At 31.4% G+C, this 21,707-nt stretch overlaps 7 protein-coding genes across 7 annotated transcripts; 3 read left to right on the plus strand and 4 right to left on the minus strand.

Moving 5' to 3' along the window:
• Positions 1-276: 276 nt before the first annotated feature.
• Positions 277-3,636, plus strand: SMC3 (cohesin subunit SMC3; the record flags this gene model as incomplete). The annotated part of the gene is made up of 1 exon (XM_004179553.1): positions 277-3,636. The coding sequence occupies one exon, from the start codon at positions 277-279 to the stop codon at positions 3,634-3,636; it is 3,360 nt and encodes a 1,119-aa protein (XP_004179601.1).
• Positions 3,637-3,746: 110 nt separating this feature from the next.
• Positions 3,747-5,396, minus strand: TBLA0C02750 (CAP domain-containing protein; the record flags this gene model as incomplete). Its single annotated transcript, XM_004179554.1, has 1 exon — positions 3,747-5,396. One exon carries the CDS (start codon positions 5,394-5,396, stop codon positions 3,747-3,749), a length of 1,650 nt encoding a protein of 549 aa, XP_004179602.1.
• A 2,369-nt stretch (positions 5,397-7,765) lies between these two features.
• Positions 7,766-11,398, plus strand: SCP160 (Scp160p; the record flags this gene model as incomplete). Its single annotated transcript, XM_004179555.1, has 1 exon — positions 7,766-11,398. One exon carries the CDS (start codon positions 7,766-7,768, stop codon positions 11,396-11,398), a length of 3,633 nt encoding a protein of 1,210 aa, XP_004179603.1.
• Positions 11,399-11,940: 542 nt separating this feature from the next.
• Positions 11,941-12,603, minus strand: YPT52 (Rab family GTPase YPT52; the record flags this gene model as incomplete). The annotated part of the gene is made up of 1 exon (XM_004179556.1): positions 11,941-12,603. One exon carries the CDS (start codon positions 12,601-12,603, stop codon positions 11,941-11,943), a length of 663 nt encoding a protein of 220 aa, XP_004179604.1.
• A 620-nt stretch (positions 12,604-13,223) lies between these two features.
• MIC60 (Mic60p) lies at positions 13,224-14,831 on the plus strand (the record flags this gene model as incomplete). Its single annotated transcript, XM_004179557.1, has 1 exon — positions 13,224-14,831. One exon carries the CDS (start codon positions 13,224-13,226, stop codon positions 14,829-14,831), a length of 1,608 nt encoding a protein of 535 aa, XP_004179605.1.
• A 578-nt stretch (positions 14,832-15,409) lies between these two features.
• On the minus strand, positions 15,410-17,212 carry HEL1 (E3 ubiquitin-protein ligase HEL1; the record flags this gene model as incomplete). Its single annotated transcript, XM_004179558.1, has 1 exon — positions 15,410-17,212. The coding sequence occupies one exon, from the start codon at positions 17,210-17,212 to the stop codon at positions 15,410-15,412; it is 1,803 nt and encodes a 600-aa protein (XP_004179606.1).
• An 824-nt stretch (positions 17,213-18,036) lies between these two features.
• Positions 18,037-20,250, minus strand: TBLA0C02820 (uncharacterized protein; the record flags this gene model as incomplete). The annotated part of the gene is made up of 1 exon (XM_004179559.1): positions 18,037-20,250. One exon carries the CDS (start codon positions 20,248-20,250, stop codon positions 18,037-18,039), a length of 2,214 nt encoding a protein of 737 aa, XP_004179607.1.
• Between the last annotated feature and the right edge of the window lie 1,457 nt (positions 20,251-21,707).

Consider the following 21,707-nt stretch of genomic DNA (forward strand, 5'->3'; position numbering starts at 1 on the left):
ATTTATTTTTTTTAAAAAACAAATTGTATTTAATCAAAACAAACAAATTTAATAAGCAAATATGTACATTAAAAAATTACCATAAAAGGATTTAAAACCTATAGAAATGAAACAGTTATAGATAATTTATCACCTCATGATAATGTTATTATTGGTAAGAATGGGTCAGGTAAATCCAATCTTTTCTCTGCTCTAAGGTTTGTATTATCGGATTCATATATTAATTTGAAAAGAGATGAAAGACAAGGTTTAATTCATCAAGGTACGGGATCAATAATGAGCGCATCAGTCGAAGTTATCTTTGATAATAATGATGAACAAATGTCATTACCTACTGGAGTTAAACCTAAACCTAACAATGAAGTATCTATAAGAAGAACCATTGGGTTGAAAAAAGATGATTATCAAATTAATGATAGAAATATTACTAGAGGAGATATGATTCGAATGTTGGAAAGCGTTGGATTTTCCATGAGTAATCCATATAACATTGTACCTCAAGGTAAAATAATTGCCTTGACTAATGCCAAGGATAAAGAAAGATTATTATTATTAGAGGAAGTTGTTGGTGCTAAATCATTTGAAAATAAACTTCAAGCATCATTATTAAAGATGGATGAAACAGAACAAAAAAGATTTCAAATTAATAAAGAGATGAAAGAATTGGAAAATAAATTGAATGAGATGGAACAAGAGAAAATTGAATTGGAGAAATATAATAATTTGGAGAAAAATAAAAAAGTTATACAATTCAATCTTTATGATCGAGAATTGAATGATATTATAAACCAAATTGAAAAATTAGATATTGAATATAATTCTATTTTAATATCAAGTGAAAAATATTTGCAAGAATTAGATAAAAGAGAATTAATTATTGAACAATTGAAAATGAAATTAAATCATATTGAAGATGAATTAAAGATTAAAAATCAAAGTGAATTTGAAGAATTGAATAATACAAAGGATGCAATTTCACAAAAAATTACTAATTATCAAATTAAAATTAAAGAATTTGAAAATAAAATTAAAACAAATAAAAGTCAATTAAAAATTAATAATCAAAATTTAAAATTATTAGATGAATTGATTAATGAAAAACAATTAGAATTGAATGAGATTAAACCTCAATATGAAGAATTGAACAATGTTAATCAAGATTTAAAATTTGAAATTAATAAATTAAAAGATCAAGAAAAAATTTTAATTATTAAAAATAATAAATATTCACAATTTGCCAATATTGAAGAACGAAATGAATGGATTCAAGAAGAAATTAACAATTTGAATTTGAATTTAACCACATTAAATAATACATGTAAGGGCTTAGAGGATGAAGAAATGGATTTGACAAGAGAATTTGATGAAATCAATCAAAAAATCCAAGATTTAAATACAAGTATTAATGAATCGACAATCACCATTGATGAGATTGAACATGAAATAAAAGATTTGAATGAAATGTATACCAAGGAAATTGATAAGAGGAAAGAATTATGGAGAGAAGAAAATAAATTGGATACAGTATTAGAAACTAATCTTGATTCAATTAATCGAATTGAAAGATCAATTAATGAAAACATTGATTATAGTTTATCTCAAGGTATAAGTAATGTTAAAGAAATTGTTAATAAATTAAATATCCCAGAGACAAGTATATATGGTACATTGGGAGAATTAATTAAAGTATCTGAAAAATATAAAAGATGTGTTGAGATTATTGCTGGAAATTCATTATTTAATATTATTGTGGATACAGATGAAACTGCGAGTCAAATTATGAATGAATTAATTCGAATGCAAAATGGTAGAGTTACATTTATTCCATTGAATCGAATTGAAAATGGGGTGAATATAAATTATCCATCCAATGAAGAATCTAATTGTACTGCATTAATTAAAAAAATTAAATATGATAAAAAATTTGAAAAAGTGATTCGAAATGTATTTGGTAAAACCATTGTAGTGAAAGATTTACAATTGGGGAACCGATTATGTAAAGAATTCAAATTACAAGCCATTACATTGGATGGTGATAGAATAGATTCGAAAGGTGTAGTTAGTGGTGGTTATTTTAATATCAATAGACGTAGTCGATTGGATAATTTAAAAGAATTACAACGTAGTAGAAATGTTTATAAGAATACGATGAAAGAACTTGCCCAAATAAAAGATGAGATTTCTCAAATAGATGATGAGATTGATAAGATCAATGCTGAGATTAGAGAAGTGAGTGGTAAGAGAGAACGTGTTATGATTAAGAATGAAGATGGGAGATTGAAATTGAACCAATCCAAGACTCAATTGTATAATTTAGAAGAGACAATGGTGAATGTTAAGAATAAACGAGAACAAATGGAGAAGAATGTTTTGTTGAATGAGGCGAAATTGAAAGAATATGAATTGGAAATGAATAAAGAATTTGTGAATGGCAATGATGGTGAGTTGGGTGATGGCGATGATGAGTTGCGTGATATTAGTTTACAATTGAAATCCAAAGAGGAAAAGATGTTACAACAAAATGAATCGTTAATGGCATTACAAATTCAAATGGATGAATTGAAAGCTGAATTAGAATCGAAATTAATTCGTCAACGAGATGAAGTGGAATTGAAAATCTTACAATGTGATAATGAAGGGATGGAAGAAGAATTGAAAAATTTGCAATATCAAGAGATGGATGAAACCAAAGCCATGGAAACAATTGAAAATGATATCGACAAGATGTACAAGGATTTGAAAGAATTGAAAGAACGCAAGGGTAAAGAGAATGAAGTGTTGAACAAGGCCAATTCACAACAGATGTTATTAGTGGAGACGTTGGAGAAATACAAGCAAGATGTGGAGAAAATCATGATCAAAAGGAGTACGTTGAATAAACGTAAAGTTGAAGTGGAGACACAAATTCGAGAAGTTGGGTTAATCAGTGAAGATGCTCTGACGAAATATACGGATATCCAGAGTGAAGAACTTGTGGAACAATTGAATGATTGTAATGATCAAATGAAGGAATTTAGTAATGTGAATAAACGTGCGTTGGAGAATTTCAAGAAATTCCATGGCAAAAGAGAGGAATTGATGGGTCGTAGCCATGAGTTGGAGGAAAGTGAAGAGAGTATCAAAGAATTGATTGATAATTTGAAAGAACAAAAAGTGAATGCTGTGGAAAGAACGTTTAACCAAGTGTCTGAGAATTTCAGTGATATCTTTGAACAGTTGGTTCCACGAGGCACGGGTGAGTTGGTGATTGGTCGTCAAGGACAAGAATATAGTGGGGTTTCGATCCAAGTGTCGTTCAATAGCAAGAACGACGAACAATTGCAAATCGAACAGTTGAGTGGGGGGCAAAAGACGGTGTGTGCGATTGCGTTGATCCTTGCGATCCAACAGGTGGACCCTGCGCCGTTTTATCTGTTTGATGAGATCGATGCTGCGTTGGATAAGGAGTATCGGAAGAGTGTGAGTCAAGTGATCAAGCGTCTTTCACAAAACGGGACGCAATTTATTCTGACGACGTTCCGAAGCGACATGATAGAGATTGCGGATATGATCTACATGGTGAAATACCACAACAAGGTGTCTAGTGTGTACGAGACGAATAAGACGATTGCTATGAATTTTGTTAAGGGTAAATAGTTTGTATAGAGGGTGGTAGTAGTGGTAGTACTAGTAGTAGTATAGTAGTAGTAGTAGCAGTAGTAATAGTTATATAAAGAGTATAAGAAGGATAGATATGTTTCGGTCGCTCAGATCAAAGCCTTGACGTTGTCAGCAAATTCACCGTCAAAGTTACCTGGAGCACTGTATTCACAGACGATGTAGTTCTTGTAGTAGTCACCACAGTCCTTTCTACCACACCCGACTTGGGTGGTGGCCTTCCAGACCAATTGGGTGAAGTGGCCGGTGTTTGGAGCGAAAGCTGGGTCTTGGAAATCGTAGTCGTTGATTTCGTTGTACCAAGCGTCGACAGAGCCGGTTGGGGAGTAACCCAAGGCGATGTTTTCCCCCCATTCACCGGAAGAGTGGGACAAAGCACTACCACAAACGTATTGGTCGGCGAAGGCTTGGGCGTAAGCGGCTAATTCTGGAGCCCAGGACAAAGCTGGGGTGTCGGCATGCAAGGCACGCTTCTTGTTGGATTCGGACAAGACTTCTTGTTCCCAAGAGGACAAGTCAGCGACAGGTTGGGTTGGGTAGTTTGGAACGACACTGGAAGTACGAGTACCTTGGACGATAGTGGTGGCTGAGCCACCGACAGTGGATAGGACAGAGGTGGTGACACCGTCTTCGACACAGACTTCACCTTGGATGACGACTTGTTGAGCAGAAGCAGTAGCGATGGCAGAGGCAGCTAAGAGCAAAAGAGAGGATTGCATAGCGTGTGGGAAAGACGAGGGTAGGGGAGGGGGGGTATTAGCACGTGTGGGGGGGGGAACGAAACAGAACAAAAAAAGAGCGAGAATAACTATGATTACGAGTGCCGAGATGCACAAAAACACAAACACAGTTGCTCTTATATAGCTGATCGATGCGACGCGTGAATGCGCAAGCATGCTTGCTTGTATCGTTGCAAATGCAATGCAAATGCAGATGCAATGCAATGCAATGCAATCGTCTATGCAATGCAATCGTCCTCCCTGTGTTTGGTTTCTCATCTCGGCTGGAGGATCTGGCGGGAGATCTGCTGCTGCGCCCGCGTCTGTGCGGATCGCAGAGGGACAAGAAGACGGCGCAGACGACCAAGACGACCAAGACGACGGAGCAGGATTGCAGCGATCGCAGGATCGCAGGATCGCGGAGAAACTGTCGCAGGCAACAGGACACACACGGAAGAGGAAACTGCGCAGAACGGAATGCAGCACGCAAAGGGCAAAAGGGCGCGCAAAAAGAAACGGTGCAGGGGGTGTTGTGCGGAGGCTATTTGGCGCCGCCCGTGCACCCGGAATGTGTGGTGTGCGGGTGCAGTGGTGTCTGTGTGGTGTCTGTGTGGTGTCAGGGTGGAGTCTTTGTGGCAGGGTGCCTGTGCAGACGCAAAATGTCCTAGAGGAGTATTCCAGATAATTCAAGATAATTCCAGCTGGCTTGTTCAAGGGTGCAGGTCTTTCTGGATGGTCCTGCCAATGACTAGATCGAAATAGTGTCTGTACTTCGTATTTCCATTGCCCTTTGCAGTGGCGTGTTCTAATATGGGCAAAATTTAATGATATGGGATGAGACCTGCAAACGTGTCTTTGCAGGTGCCTTGTCTGAGCGGAGTGTGCTGTGGTAGTGCTGTGGTTGTGCTGTGATAGTGCGGTGGTAGCGCGGTGGTAGCGCCGTGGTGTGTCGTACCAGGGCGCATAACCTGTCGTCTGAAGTATCATTAGTTTCCAGAACTTTATTATATGCAGGTGCATAAAATAAGTAACCAAGGGTAGTAGAGTCCTTTGTATTACTGGTAGCCTCAATTTATATTGCTATTTTGTACATCATTTCAGATATATATAGTCAACATATATTGAATAAAAAGTAGGAAAAATATATATATATATATATATATATATATATATATAATTGATGAACAAAGAGATACGGGAGTATGGAGAAAACTCGAACCCTCTGCTACGTTTATTAGATCTTGACCCCACATGTATCTTGTATCCGAAAATTCATAAAACTGTTGTGTAATTAATAAGCCATTGTGCTGTGAATAACTCTAGGTTATGCTCTGAAAAGGATGCTACTTGCAAATGTAATGGAAGCAGGGGGATGCTAGTGCCTTTAAAGAGTTATCATACTTACTTTTTTAAAAGTGTTTGGTAGAATAGAGATATTCTAACTCTAAAATTTTTTTTTTTGAAACATAGCTACATAGCTACTAAATAATTTTAAAAAACAAAATTTTACACATTTGATTTAGCTTTTGGAAAAAAGATCTTTAGATAGATTTTTCAATTACCCTTTTGCTTCTTAGAATATAAAGGTCGGCGGCTAATTTTTTATTTTTAATTTTTTTTGCTTTTGTTAAATTTACATAATAGTTAATAAGATAATTATGGGTTTATAACCATTTTGATACGGAGTATATTAGTTCCCTATACATAGTATGTGCAATCATTTATGCTAGACTTCTTCTAGTAAATTAACTATCCATTATTTATAGAAAGTAAATATCATAGGCAAATGGGAATTGGGAAGCAATCGGGAAATAAAAGAGCATCCTGCTTTGATCCTAACTTGAGCGGAGTTAGGTTCTTCTAAATTGCTAATTTTTTGGATGAAAAAGTTGCCAGCATCATCAAATTGCAGATTGCAATTTCTCTCAACATATCCTTAAATCTTGCCACAACTATTAAATAAATACTTACTTTTCATTTCAATTTTTATTTTTTAAAATGTTAAATACTATTAATTCCAACAAAACTAACACAGAAGTAAATATCTCTGATGCCAGTTTACTTGTGGTCGCCTCATCTGTCGCAACTCCAATTATGATTCGACACATAGTTTTAATTAATCTTCAAAATTATCTTATGGGAATAAATTACAACTTATCATGCAGGAACCTTTTCACATTTTTACCAATTATGAAATATTACCAAATCCTATTAAAAATAGAAATAAATTATCACTTTAGAAGCTGTAGTATTAGTGTCAAGACCTAACATAATGAATATATAAAAGGATCGATAATACTGATTTACCCTCCCATGAATTAGATTACTTCTTATAAGAATTCAAGAGTACCACCAACTCAACCGTTAAAAGAGGTATTATATCAAGTAACAATTTTTTTCTTCATTATAATTCAGACTCTGTACGAGTGCCCCTTAGAAGTACATTCAACGGCGTAACGCTCAAGATATTGTTGTTTAAGTATTGATAGAAAAGATATCAAATAAACTCTAGTTTGTGTCTACATGCTAAAGATTTTGTAATGTACAATTGTATGAGATGGTGGAGATAATACCATGTAATGCCATTAGACAAATTGAATCTTGGAATATTGAATGATCGATACTATAGATCCGTAAGATGCTTTTTACTACTAAAGGTTTTTTCCTGAACGAACAAATTCTCGAGTCTGTTAAAAATAAATCTACCATATAAGAATTTGAAAAATTTAGTGGCTGTACAAGATGTATATATTAAATACCGTTTAGCTTATTTGCATATTAGTTTTGTTCTATGAATAACATACTGTCCAAGTTCACGAGAATTAACATATATGGTACATATCATTCATAATCAAGAGAATGTCCCATTCTATTATCAAATCTACCATATATTTTTTTTGATAAATATACCCGATTAATTCAACTCTTATTGACATTCTTATCTTGAAATCTTATTTAAAACGACTCGATAAACTGATTACCTGTTTACTAGATTTAAACTTCCATTCTTAAAATAGATTCAATTAGGCTTGACATATCTGAAATACTTAGTCTTTCATTGCTCCTCGTGACTTCGCGTATCAGCTTTTTTTTTTTTTTTTTTTCTCGCGTGGCGTTTCCGCATCCGTGGCAATTTCTATTTCCACCAATTTTCATTCGCTCTTTTTGCTACTGGAAGAATATTCGTGTATTATCCATTCCAATATTCTTTCACCATACCATATCTTATATTTAATATCTATATATCTCAAATTCAAGTTAATTCAAGAGTATTTTAAATTACACCGACACATACGCCTGCCTGCCCTCTTCTTTTCGTTTGGTATACCACTTTTACTCTCTGCTCGCTGCTTACTTCCCACGTTTACTGGTTCTCCATTGCCCTTCCCATGTCTTTTAATCAAGAAAACGAGTTCGATTTCTCCTTGGATATCGATCCAGATGAAATCTTGGGTTTGAAAGATCACCCTACTCCAACTCAACCAACTATTGATCCACCATCTGTTAAACAACAAAAACCATTGCCTTCGTTGAATGATTTACCTAAACTAAGCTCCACTTTCAAATCTAACAGAGTAGAATGGGGACCAAACATGAAGAAACCTGCGCCAATCACTACTCCTACAACCTCTTTGTCTTCTTTGCCATCTATCTCTTCCACTAATGCTTCTTCCCTTTCTGGCTCTAGTACTGTAACTGCTAATACCCCTGTGGCTTCGAAGAATATTCAAGAAATCTTCACCATTGATTTACAATCTCAATTGTCAATCACCAAACAAGAATATTCTAAGATTATTCAAAATGTTAAACAATCAAACAACAATGTTTCTATCGAATCTACTTTATCTAAGAACTCTCGTACTTTCTTAATCTCTGGTAAACGTGCCGATGTTATCTCTGCTAGAAGAGATTTGGTCAAGAAATTGACCAAACCAGTCGAACAAACTTTCACTATTCCGTCAAATTGTACAAGATTGATCATTGGTGCTGGTGGTAAGACTATCCGTGAAATTTCAGATTCTACCGATACCAAAATCAACATTGCCAAAGAGGTCAATAAAGATTCTTATGATGAGGAATTATCAGATACCACTACTAACGTCACTGTTTTTGGTGATATCGAATCTGTTAATTTGGCAAAATTGAGAATTATGCAAATTGTCAAGGAGGATATTAAAAATGCAGTTTTGAAAATTAATGTCGATGATTCAAATATCCTTCCATTTATTTCTGTTGAACAGTTTGTTTCAAATGATGTCTCTGTAACCTTAACTGATTCTCAAATCGTTGTCTCAGGTATACGTGATGATGTTAAGGTAGTCAAGTCTCAAATCTTAACCTACTTAGCCTCGTTATCCACCGATATCAAACAAGAATCTATCAAGATCCCTGCAAAGTTCCAAATCTTGATCGACCCTGCCCAAATCAAATCTCAATTCAATATTTCTGTTGAATTAAACGATGAAACCGGTGTCGCCACTTTCACAGGTCCTGCCAATAAAATCAAGGAAGCTATCACTTTTGCAAGAACTTCTTCTAAAGAATTCTCTGTTGATTCTCTAGATATCTCCAAATCTCATGGCAAAAACCTAAACCACGCTAAAAATTTGGTTCTATATTTATCTAAGGATGATACTACTCTTTTGAATCAAATCAAATTGGATTTCCCAAATGTTAAAGTTTCATTACCAAAGCCAACTACTCTCTTAACCTCCAAAGATGTTGTAATTAACATTTCAGCTAAGACTGAATTCATTAATGAAATCAAAGGTGCTCGTAAGGATTTGATTTCATTGGTCAACTCAATCACACCATTGGACACTTTGACTATTGATGATTTGGATTATGATTTATTCCATAAAGATATTAAAAGATCTCTTTCTGCATCCTCAGATGTTGTAGGTTTCATTCAATTGGGTGATTACTACCCAACAGATGATCATATCATTCTATTCGCAGTCTCTTCCACCGAAGATTTCAAACCTTCAGCTGATGAAATTCAATCTTCATTAATGAACATTAATTCTATTTTAGACCCATTAAGAAAAAAACAAGAAGCATTAACTATTGAAACTTTCGAATTATCTTCCGATCTTCAATCTACTTATTTGTCAAAGGATTCTGTTACTTATAATTTAATTCTAGATGAAGTTAATTCCATCGAAGGTAATAATATTCAAATTAAATTAAATAAACCTGTTGAAAATGAAGTTTATTTGAGAGGTAACGAAAAAGCTGTCAAACTTGTTTCTGCTGCTTTGAAGTCCATCATTGAGAATCCTTCTATCAAGTCAACTCTATCTTTTGAAATTCCTTCCAATTCAGTTGCAAGATTGATTGGTAATAAAGGATCCAATTTACAAAACTTGTCTGAAAAATTCAATTGTCATATTGATGTTCAAGATCATGACTCTAATGCAACTGTCAATTTAACTGGTCTTGAATATAATATCAATCGTGCTAAGATTTATATCATTGCCGAAGCTAAAAAATGGGCTAACATTATCACAAAAGAATTAATAGTCCCAACCAAATATTTACGTAGTTTGAGTGGTAAAGATTTTAGTTACCGTAATCGTTTGCAAGATAAATATAATGTCAATATCTTTTTCCCTAAGAATGGTGAAACTTTGGTTATCATTAGAGGTCCAACTCGTGGTGTAACAAAGGCTTATGAAGAATTAAAAGCTTTATTAGATTTTGAAATGGAAAATGGTCATCAAACCATTGTCAATGTCCCTGTTGCTCAAGTCGCTTTATTGATTGGTAAAAATGGTGATCATATTAATGATATTAGAGCAGAGCATGGTGTTCAATTAAATTTCTTACAAAAGGCTAATAATGAAAAAGCTAAAGAAGCAGGCTTCGTGGAATTAGAAATTACTGGGTCAAGACAAGCCATTAAGGATGCTTCCAAAGAAATTCAAGATTATATCAATGAAAATGGTGATTTCATCGCTGAAACTTTGGATTTGGACCGTAAATATTACAGACATATCGTAGGTCCAAACGCTTCTACTTTGAAAGCAATGCTTCAAAAAGCTGGCGGTGATGAGATCAAAAGGAAAAATGTGGATATTCCAAATAGTGATTCAGATTCTTCCACCATTACTATTGAAGGTCCTGAAAAATTTGTAAATAGTATTAAGGAATCTATTAAAAAGGTGTGCCAAGATGTCGACAACAGTATTACAAAGGAAATCGATATTCCTTCTGATAGATTCGGTGCCTTAGTGGGTCCAGGTGGGATTACTCGTAACAACCTGGAAACTGAATTTAATGTCACTATTGATATTCCAGATAAAAATGATACTCAAGGTAAAGTTAAAATTATTGGGTTATCTGAAAACATTGCTAAAGCAGAAAAGAAAATATTATCTGAAATTATTAGAGACTCTTTTGATCGCGAAATCCAAGTTCCTGCTGAATACCATGAATTTGTTTCTGAAAGAGGTTCTTTTATGCAAAAATTAAGATCTGAATTCTCTGTTTTTGTTAGACATGGAAATACTAATAGAAGAGCTAATCAAATTAACCGTAAAAAGATTGTTATCCCAGAAACTGCTCGTGGTGAACCTACTCAGGAATCGAATACTACTAAATTAACTTTAGAACAATATGACAACTCTTCTATGGATGATAATGAACCAATCACTTGGAGATTAAATTACGAAAATATTGATTTAAGTTATTTAGATGCTGATGACGTTGAACCAAAGAAAAATGTTGATTCAGAAGCTAAGAAGGAAGAAAATTTAAATAAAGCTATTAAATTAATCGAAGATAGAATTGAGTTAGCTAAAGAAGCTACAACTGTGGGTTATTTATGGGCTTCAAACTCTAGAAACTTTAACAAAGTTGTTGGTGCTGGTGGCTCTGGTGTTAGAAAGATTAAAGATTCTACATATACAATTATCCACGTTCCTAGAAAGAATGACGATATTAATGACGTTATTTACATAAGAGGCTCTAAAGATGCTGTTGAAAAAGCTGCCGAGATCATTACCAAGAACTTAAAATAAATGCATTATTTGCAATTTTTAAACTTTGCATATTTATTTTTACCTTTTTTTACCTTATCTTTTTTTCTATTTAAATTTTATATACTATTATTATTACTTTTATTATTTTATGTTATTTTTATTCACACATGTGTGAATAAAAATAACATTCTCAAACTCTCTTTATGACATTGCAAAAAAAAAAATATTTACGCATGCGATTATGCTTAATAGGCTAAAAGAACTAAAATAAAAATAAAAAAAAACATATTTGAACTAAGCAAGTATGTATTTGTATTTGCTTCGTATAGTAGAGTGGTAAAATGAAATCGAAAGTAAAACATAAAAAAAAAAATACAAAGATTTGAATATAAGAGTTTTCATAGTATTAAAGTAGTTGTTATTTGATTTAGTTTAAGTTAGAAAAAATTGAAAGGTATGATAAAAATGGGAAAAATAGAATAGAGAAGTGATGAAAATGCAGAGAAAATAAATATGTAATACAGACAAAAAATCTTTGCAATGCTCAAGTTCAAACTTGTTTGTTTACAAAAATTATGAACTTAACAACAGGAAGATGATTGATTGTTAGTCGATGGCCTATTGTTTAGATTGATATTATTATCATTATTAGAACCACCATTATTAGAAGAATTTAATCCAGAGTTTGATTGACTTTCTGTATTTGCCTTATCTTGTAATATCTTATCCTCGTATAATTTTTCTCCAATAACTTGAAAGACTTCCTTCACATTCTCACCTGATTTAGCACTAACCTCATAAAACATTAAATTTTGTTCATCAGCATAATCTTTGGCATCTTTTGTCAAAACAACCCTCTTACTTTCATCTTCATCGCATAAATCAATTTTATTACCAACAAGACAAATCACTAAATTTTCATCACCAACTTTACTTTTCAATTCATCAACCCAACTCTGAGCTTTCATCAAAGAATCATTTTCCGTTATATCATAAACAACTAATGCAGCATTTGCATTTCTATAATACATAGGGGCCAGTGATTTATAACGTTCTTGACCAGCAGTATCCCAAATTTCAAATTTAATGACTGTTTTATTTTTTAAAGTAATCGTTTGAGATAGAAAAGCAGCACCGATTGTACTCTCACGTAATTCATCAAACGAATCTTTGACGAAACGATTAACAATGGAGGATTTACCAACAGATGAATCACCTAAAAGGACCAATTTAAATTGTAACATTTTATTTGTGCTATTTATATGACTATATTGAGAAGCTTGATTTCAAATAATGATATTTATCTCTATTTTATCGATTAATATCAGAATTGTTTTATCAGAGTTGTACTATTTCTGTTGATTATTTATTTTCTTATTTTCTTTTTTTTTATTTTTTATTTTTTAACTTATTAATCTTTAAATTTAATACGGTTCAGTAATAGCAACCAAATAAAGTTAAACTTCATTTTCAGAATCAAAACTCAAATTTCTAGGACTTCGCCACAGATAGAACGAGATCGCAAAATTACTAGCAAATGGAACATTAGTTACTACATTTACAAACAAAAACTATAACAATAAATGAATAAAAGAACATAGTATTATACATCTGGTAAAATATCAAGAAATACAAGAGTTAAGAGTACTCATCTTTTATTTCCAGTGAAATTTTTGTATTTTATTGTAATTTACCCTTTTTCTGTGTTTTTTAAAGCTGAAATATACATACAACGAACTTCAAAATTAAGGGTGAACAACAAAAAGAAAAAAAAAATAGCAACAGACAAACAAGGTACATAAAGTTTCATTTGAAAGTATTATTATCATTCCAAGACTGTATTGTAAAGAAATAATTATCTATAATGCCCATAAGAAGTTTTTTAAGACCTACTTTTAGAAGATTAGCATCGACAAACGTTAACTCCGCTAAAACACATACCTTAAGATCAATTCTTTTTAAAACAACTTTTGGCGTATCTTTGTTTTATACTGCCGGTGTTATTGGTTCAGCTTATAATGAAAAGATTGAAAACTTATTTATTCAAAATGTACCTCTTGGTTCAGAATTAATGGATTCTTATTGGTTTGGCACCATGGGCGAATACATTGAAAAATCTAGTGACCAACTTAATTCCTTATATAGTACTTTGTTGAATAAGGATATTGATAAAACAACTTCCAAAATAGGTAAATTTCTACCAAGGAAAAAAGAAGCAAGAAAGGATGAAGTTAAACAAGCTTTAATATTGAAACCTGTTGCTTTAAATGCCTTTGCCATTTCATTAAATCCCTCTTTTGAAGAAGTCATTGATTCAATTAATGGATTCTTCGAAAAAATTAATTCTAATGAACTTTTATTAACTGAAACTCAATTAGAAGAAGTAATTAAATGCCACGATACTTTAGATCAATGTGTTCATTCTTTTAACTCTAAGGCAAACCAATTACATAAAGAAATTATTGAAGCTAAAGTTGGTGAAGCTATTAAGGGCTTCGATGAAGAATATGATAATAAATTGAAAAAAAAATCAAAGAAAGTTTTAAAGAAATTTCAAAAGGAATTTGATGATATGAAAGCAAATTTGACAGAAAAATTTGAAAAAGATTTGAAAAAAAACCTAGAGGAAAATGCGAAGTTATTAAAAGCTCAACAAGATAATGAAGTTACTTTGGTTTCAATTACTCAACTAAAAGAATTTACCAATATAATTAAACAAACTTTAGATAAAGAAAGAAATGGTAGACTGGCTTATTTAGAAGAACTAGACTCAACTGTTGGCGATTTAGCTAAAAATGTTCAAGATATTAACAATTTATTAATGAAAAATGAAATTATTAGACAATTATCTACAACTCTAGCGCAATTTAAATTATTTTTACAGCATAGCGAAAGCTTAGATTCTAATAATGAAATTCAATTAGAGAAAGTAAATTCTTTAATTGAAAAGATAATTTTCCTAAAGAGAATGCTACCAAAAGATTCTACAGTTAGTTGCAAATGTTGTGTTACTAAGGATAAGATTTGTAGGTGTAAATCAATGAAAGATAAATCTCAATACCCTCTATTAGATGTTACCTTGTCCGAATTAATGAATTTGAAATCTAAAAACCAACCAATATTATCTAATGAACAATTATATAATAGATGGCTATTATTGGAATCTGATTTCAAAACTGCATCATTATTACCACCAAACCCAGGATTCTTAGGACATTTAACTGCAAAGGTTTTTTCAACTTTGCTAATAACTAAAAATGGTATAACTCCAGAAGGTATTGATCCAGACAGTATTTATTCCAATGTTAAAGAAAATTTGAAATTATCTAAAATTGACAAGGCTTTGGAAACAGTAGTTTCATTGAATGGCTGGCCTCATATCCTTTGTGATGATTGGATTAAAAATGCAAGAGCTAGACTAGAATTAGAAACTTTAATTGACATTTTAAATTGTGAAGTTTCATTATTATAAGAACAAATAAATTAACAAACATATCATCAAGTAACCAACAATAAGCTGATAATCATATAATTAAACTGTATTACTATGATGCTGTATTAAAAGAAAAATAACATTCTAGGATATCAAATTCCGTCAAGTTTTCAATACTGTAAATATATATATATTTTAAAACTATTTAATTCGTATATTGTGTTCCTTCATCTAAAGATGGAATAGTTTTCTTTACCAATTATATAAATATTCTAAAATTAAAATCTACTTCTAATCGCTCATTAAAATATTAGCTTTAGTATATTTAAAGAATGAAATGATGCTTGTCTAAAGTGAAAAAACAAAATGCAAATATAATATAAAGTAGAAAACCTATTTAAAACCCAAAATAGAAAGAGCATATATAATTGAGGACCAAAACTACAAAAAAAAAGTATAGAAAAAAATTTATTCATTAAAAAAACATAAGCAATACCACCATTAGATAATGGGTTAAAGAATAATAATGAAGTTGGATATTCTTATTTTCAAAATACATTAAAATATGTTATCAGGAAAGATGAACATAAATCAAATAGACAGGTATTTAGGAAAAGCTATTTTGGCTTACAAATACCTTTACACAATAAATCTCTACCACATTCTAATAACGCATGCTTTCTATTCTCCACATACCCAGTTTTATTAAAAAACTCATTCTTCTTTTCCATTAAAATTTTTGGATTTTTTTCTGTTAACATTTCAGATAAAGACTCAACTGCATGCGATAATAAAGCTTGATTATCCATAAAAATCTTTGTTAAATTGTGTGATTGGTCTGAATAATATGCCACTGCAAAGGACCATTTCAAAGCCGTACGGCCTTCATTTAAAACTTTCAAACTATCAGTTAAAAATTGACCTTCAATCCACGAAAGGCCTAATTTTTCTTGTAATTGATAAACGTTTTGACTTACTGTTTGCCCTAATTTCCAATCTAATTTTGCTGACATTTCATGCTCATTAAAGATTCTATAATAAAATGTGAATTTTTTCAATTTTTTATCATCATTTGATGAATTTGAATCTTTATCTTTATCTTTTTCATTTTTATATTGAGTGCATTCATAATATGATGTCCCATGTGGAGCCCATGGCCCATCACAAATCCAACAAAATTCATATTTGCAACTTGAACATTTCATATGATTACAGCCACCATTTTTCTCAATATTGACATTACATTTAGGACATTCTTTTGTATTTGATAAAACCCAATTTAAATAATCACTTTCATTTCGTGTTTTCTTAACCCAAGCATTCGTAATATCACAATCAGCAGGGGAATGAGATTCAAAACCACATGAGAAGCAAAATTTATGAGAATTTTTACACGTAACAAATGGCGAACAATGTAAACGTTTAAATTCTGATAGATATAAAGTATCTTTAAAATGAATGATACATTGACAATCAGTGTATGGACACCATTTAAATGCTTTGTTATTTTTTTGAATAAAACTTTTAATTGAAGAATTCATGAGAATATTACTTGAATCATTATTACCCATTATGATATCAATATCATTATTTTTTAAAGCTAATGAACAGCTCATACAAGTGATGATGTTCCCGTCACTTAATTTATTTTTAATATAGCGCTGATAGCAATCAGTGCAAAATTCATGATTACATTCCAATTTGAAAGTGGTACAATCTTTTTCTTCATAACATATTGGACAAAGGTAATTTTCCCTAGATTGAAGGCTATTATCTCTAAATGGGTTATTATTTTTGAATTTATTTGTTCCATCATTATTGGAACTTAAACCTACATCTTCGATGATGTGTTCTCTTTGGTCTGCCCAAGATTCTAATAATTTCTCTTCATTCCAATTATAACGTTGCATTAAAAGAATAATGTCATCTTTTGAGATGTCCAAGATTGGTTTTATCTTTTCAACCCTAAGTAACATTCTATCATAAAGTTCATTTGTTGTTAAACAATCGTATTTCAAGTTTGGCACGCCACCTTCATTAATTATCTTATTATCATTTAATGAGGTAGAAATATTTAAATCATTAAAACTTTGGTCCAAATTATTGATAAATATGTCATCATCATCACTAAATAATTCATCCTCGTCAATTTCAAAATCCGAATCTGGTTCTTCTTGTTCCTCTGCTAGATTATCGGGTGTAAAGGGAGTAGGCTGTTGTAATTCTAACTTTATTCTAAATGGATTGTTAGAACTTTTCCCGCTTAAAGTGCTTAAATTACTTTGATTGCTGTTATTTCTTAATGCATTATTATTCTTCGGTATTGTATGGTCACTATTTGCAAGTGGGATTTCTGCAATGTCTCTGTTAAAGGATCTGCTTCCGTTAGTACCAGTAGCATCTATAGGATCCTTTTTCATTGTACTCAAATTAGTTACTTCAAAAGTGTTCAGTATTAAATCTGTTTCATCTTCACTTTCTTCAAAAACAAGAGTTGCATTATCTTGATTGTATTCAATAGCTGTCATATTCAATTTTAAATTTATCAATAAATTAAAGCATCCACACTATTATATTAAAATATATTACTATAAGAAGTAACAAATTTGCTATTCCTTGTTTTATTTTTCTAAGACTTATAATTTATGACATTTTTTTTCGATATTTCAAATATTTAATGACCATTCTACATTATACACTACGAAACTCACATTGTCCTTATTAGCAAGGAATTCATAAATGCTTTTCCGAATTGAGAATATCACCGAGCTAACTTTAAAAACAAAAATCTGAAAATAAAAAAAGATAGAAGCAAGAACCCTTAACGAGTCTATCTAAAGTCTATTTTATTAATCAAATAATCACTAATTAAACACTTTATTAAAAACTAGTAATTATTTAACATTGGAAATTATTTAATCTTAACTTTATCGTTCCATTGTTATCTCCAAAGGATATCATCGTCGATTAATAATAACATTAAAGTAATTTGATAATATCATTCATTCATTCATATCTATAGAAAAAAATATATATATATATATAATAAATACAAAGAAATCAAAAAGCATAATAATGAGAAAATAAATATTGAGGAAATAAAATTAAAAAACTCTATATTATAATGCATGATCGACTCTATCGGTAGCAGCCTTAATCTTCATACCAATACGCGTACTTAATTCATAGTCACCAGCATAATTTTGAGCTCTAGTTAACCATTCTTTAGCCTCATGTAACCCACTCATATTTTTAATTTCCATGTGAATAATGCTCTTTCATATAATGCAGCTGGATACAACCATGGGTCATCTGTTTTCTTCACATACTTGACTTGACCATTTTCTAATGAGAAAAAGGCTGGGAGGACTTTTTCATCCAATATTTGACATCCCTTTTCTACTTCCCCTAATCTTCTGAATGTTAAACAAATCAAGAAATTTCTGATTAATTCTTGATCAACATTTAGCTTATCAACTGCAGGGTTGTGATAATTTGTTAACAAATTTTGTGCTAATTTCAAGTTACCACTATCCATTCTGTTGTAACCATTATAGAAATATGATAATTCATGTACAGGGGAGGTTGCAATTGCATCCAATGGATCTTCAAACCCATATTTCTTTTGGATGGCTTTGAATGATTCTACTTTTCTTAACATAAATCTATCCAATGGCAAATTCTTAGATTTGAATGTCTTTTTACCCAATAAGTCTGGAGCTGAAAAGATTAATTCTGTGGCCTTTTGCTTATAAAATTCTGGAGTTTCTTTAGTTTCAAGTCCTAATTGACTCATTCTATAATTTTCTAAATAACAACATCCAGCAAAATATCTGTAAAGAGCATGAGACCAATCACTTATATCTATCAAATAAATCAAGTCCTTAGCTGCTTTATCGTATTGGTGTAAGTGAACCAACGTAATTGCACGATCAAAGATTAATCTTGATTTAACTTGTCTCATTTCAATTTTTTCTACATCAATTGATTCTAACAAATCAACCGCTTCTTGTAAACGGCCTTTACCACTTAGCATAGTAGCTTCATTTAATATCCATAACGCACTATTTGGAAATAAGGCTCTTGCTTGTAGTAATGCATTATCCAACATTTTACCTGGGTGTAATAGAGTTGGACCATCCATATCATCAACTGATATTACTGCATTACTTCTCATAGTGGAGGATCTACTACGAGCACCTGATGGAACTGTGCCTGATTGTGCAGTACTTAGTGAAGCAGTCGTACTTCTTTGTGATGGGGTTCTACTTAATTTTTCAGTGGTAGCAGTATTACCATTGCTAGTGCTATGTGAGTTTAGATTGTTAATGCTTTTCTTCGGTTTAATAGCTGCTGGAATATCAAAATCTGCATCTGTGAATTGGAATGGGCCATCGTAATAAAACATTAACCCTAATAAACCTATACAACCATGAATATTTCTATGTTTAGTTGATTTCCAAATTAATCTTAAACCTTCTTCACGAGTACCTTTAAAACCAACTATAGACAAAACTGTACCAATAGCAGGTGGAATTAATGATAATACAACTTGTAAAATACCATAACATAAATTTACACCTGAATTAATAAACTCATCAATTGTCGCCTGAGTTAAATCTAATTCGTCAGATAATGGGGCGAAATCAGTAGTTTCATTTTCTGGCAAATCTTTCATTGCATTTAAGCCCAGATCGGTTCTTAATCTATTAATAGCAGGCGAATTTCCAATATGAGCACCTGTTAATCTTTTCATTCTCATTCTTTGAACTTTTTCAGCATATTGCAAAAGGTTTTTATCTTCTTGTTCTTCCGGAGTTAATTTATATGGAATATCAATTGAAGTAAAAGTTGAACCTAATGAAATAAAGCTAGCTTGAGAATCTGTGATTTCATTTTTATATAGATTGTTATTATTCTTCTTATTTTGTTCAACTTTCTTGATTGCTTGAAAAATTTCAACTAGCATATGATAAGCCTTTCTTAATTTTAATAAAGCTTTTGCTGCTTCCATCATACTTTCACTAAATAACATCAATAAAGCATGTAATAAACATGATTCGGTATAAGTGACAGCATAAACTGTTCCTGGCGGATAGAAGGAACTACTACGAATGCCTAATTTCTGAGCGTTAGCTCTACTCTTTAAGGATAATTCTTCAGCATGAGCTAAAGTACTAGAAGCTTTCTTCATTTCAGCAGCTTCAAAACCTAAAATTGCTTCTAAAAATTCGATAACACCTTTTGCCAGAGTATGAATTGTCTTTTCATTTTCTCCACCAGCGCTCTCTTCTAGCAGAGCTAATCCTTCTTTGGCCCTGTCATCTAAAACGTAATCCATTGCTTTTAATGCAACTTCGAAATCGGCTGCTTGTTCTAAAACGAACTTAGTTTTTTCTGGTTGTGACATACCATTTGAATTTCTAGAGCCCTTAAGGGCATTGATCACTTTAAACATATTTATTATTACACTTATCTTTTTAAAAAAAAATGATTTGGTTTATATTACAATTATAATTTTGAGAATACAGCGATATGATAATAATATATTTTAACAAACAAATAAAATTATGAATAAATATATATTTTGGTACCTTTTAGTTAATGTGCTGATACTATTCTCTTTTGAAATTCAATTATATGTACCACACTCACAAAGTTTACAATGACGACTGTTGCTTTATTGAAAAATTCTTTAGAATGGTATGAATAATTTGTTTTAAATTATTAAATGATTTATACATTCAATAGTGCCAATATTCTACTGCAAAATATATGATATTAGCAACCTGTGTATCAATAGATATTTTAATTAAAGTAAACAATAATATTGAAATTTTGATGTTAATCCAAAAATCATTAACAAAAAAATAAAAATAAAAAAAAAGAAATATTGTATTGTAAATATTTAATAAAAACACAAATCGATAAATTTAAGAATATTTAGCAACTTAGTCTGTAGTAGGTAATCAATCACCACTGAATAATTAGCCCAGAATTTGTGGCCTAGTAAATATTGCAGAAAGATATCTTCTAAAATCTGAAGTAAGTGTAAGAATAGAACAAATAGAAATTGAATCAATCAGAAATGATGCATAACAAATAAATCAAAAAATCAAAACAATAAACAAACCAAAATAAAATATCGATATACGAATTCAAATCACAATGAAACGCCATTCTGAAAGCAGCGCAGAGGTAATTCAAACATCCGAGCCGGGTCCTTCTATGAGGGATTCTGAGAAACACTCTCCTATTTGGTCAAAGGTAGAAAAGACGAAGAAACGGGGAATCAAATGTCTAATAATCGAAAAAAAAGCTTGCTAGAATTACACATATTTGTTCTATCTATCAGCCGAGACATATTGAAAATTCTGAAAAAGGGGATTTTTCGACTTTAACTCTTTGACGCGTTAATATGTTAATGGAACGGTTGAAAATCGTAAGAGCGTGAGATCTCATAGTGAGACAATACGTTTTAAATAATCTGATACTTCTTATCAACTTAGTGATATAATCCTACATACGTATTACTTTTCAGTTTGGTACAGGATTTATTTTATTTTGGTGAGATAATCACTCTATACATATCTAAAATTCCATTTCATACTAGTTTTGAAGTTGTTGTCATTGTACTATATATTTATCATTTGCTAAAACAGTAATGCTAGAAGAGGAAGAAATCTTAAAGTCTCGATAGGTTCATATCCTTAATTTTGATATTTAAATTCTGCAATGTAAATACTATTTTCTTTAAAAAAATATAAATATAAAATTGAAAAATCTTTAAAATATAATCCGACTCTAGAGGATTTGCAATATAAAATATTGAGATTTCATGCCACTTTTTTTTATAAAATTTACAAAGTAGACGCCATAATTTCGGATAAAGAGTTTTATTTTTTTCTTGTATCC

Source organism: Henningerozyma blattae, chromosome 3 (assembly GCF_000315915.1).
Source record: "Henningerozyma blattae CBS 6284 chromosome 3, complete genome".
Classification (NCBI taxonomy): domain Eukaryota; kingdom Fungi; phylum Ascomycota; class Saccharomycetes; order Saccharomycetales; family Saccharomycetaceae; genus Henningerozyma; species Henningerozyma blattae.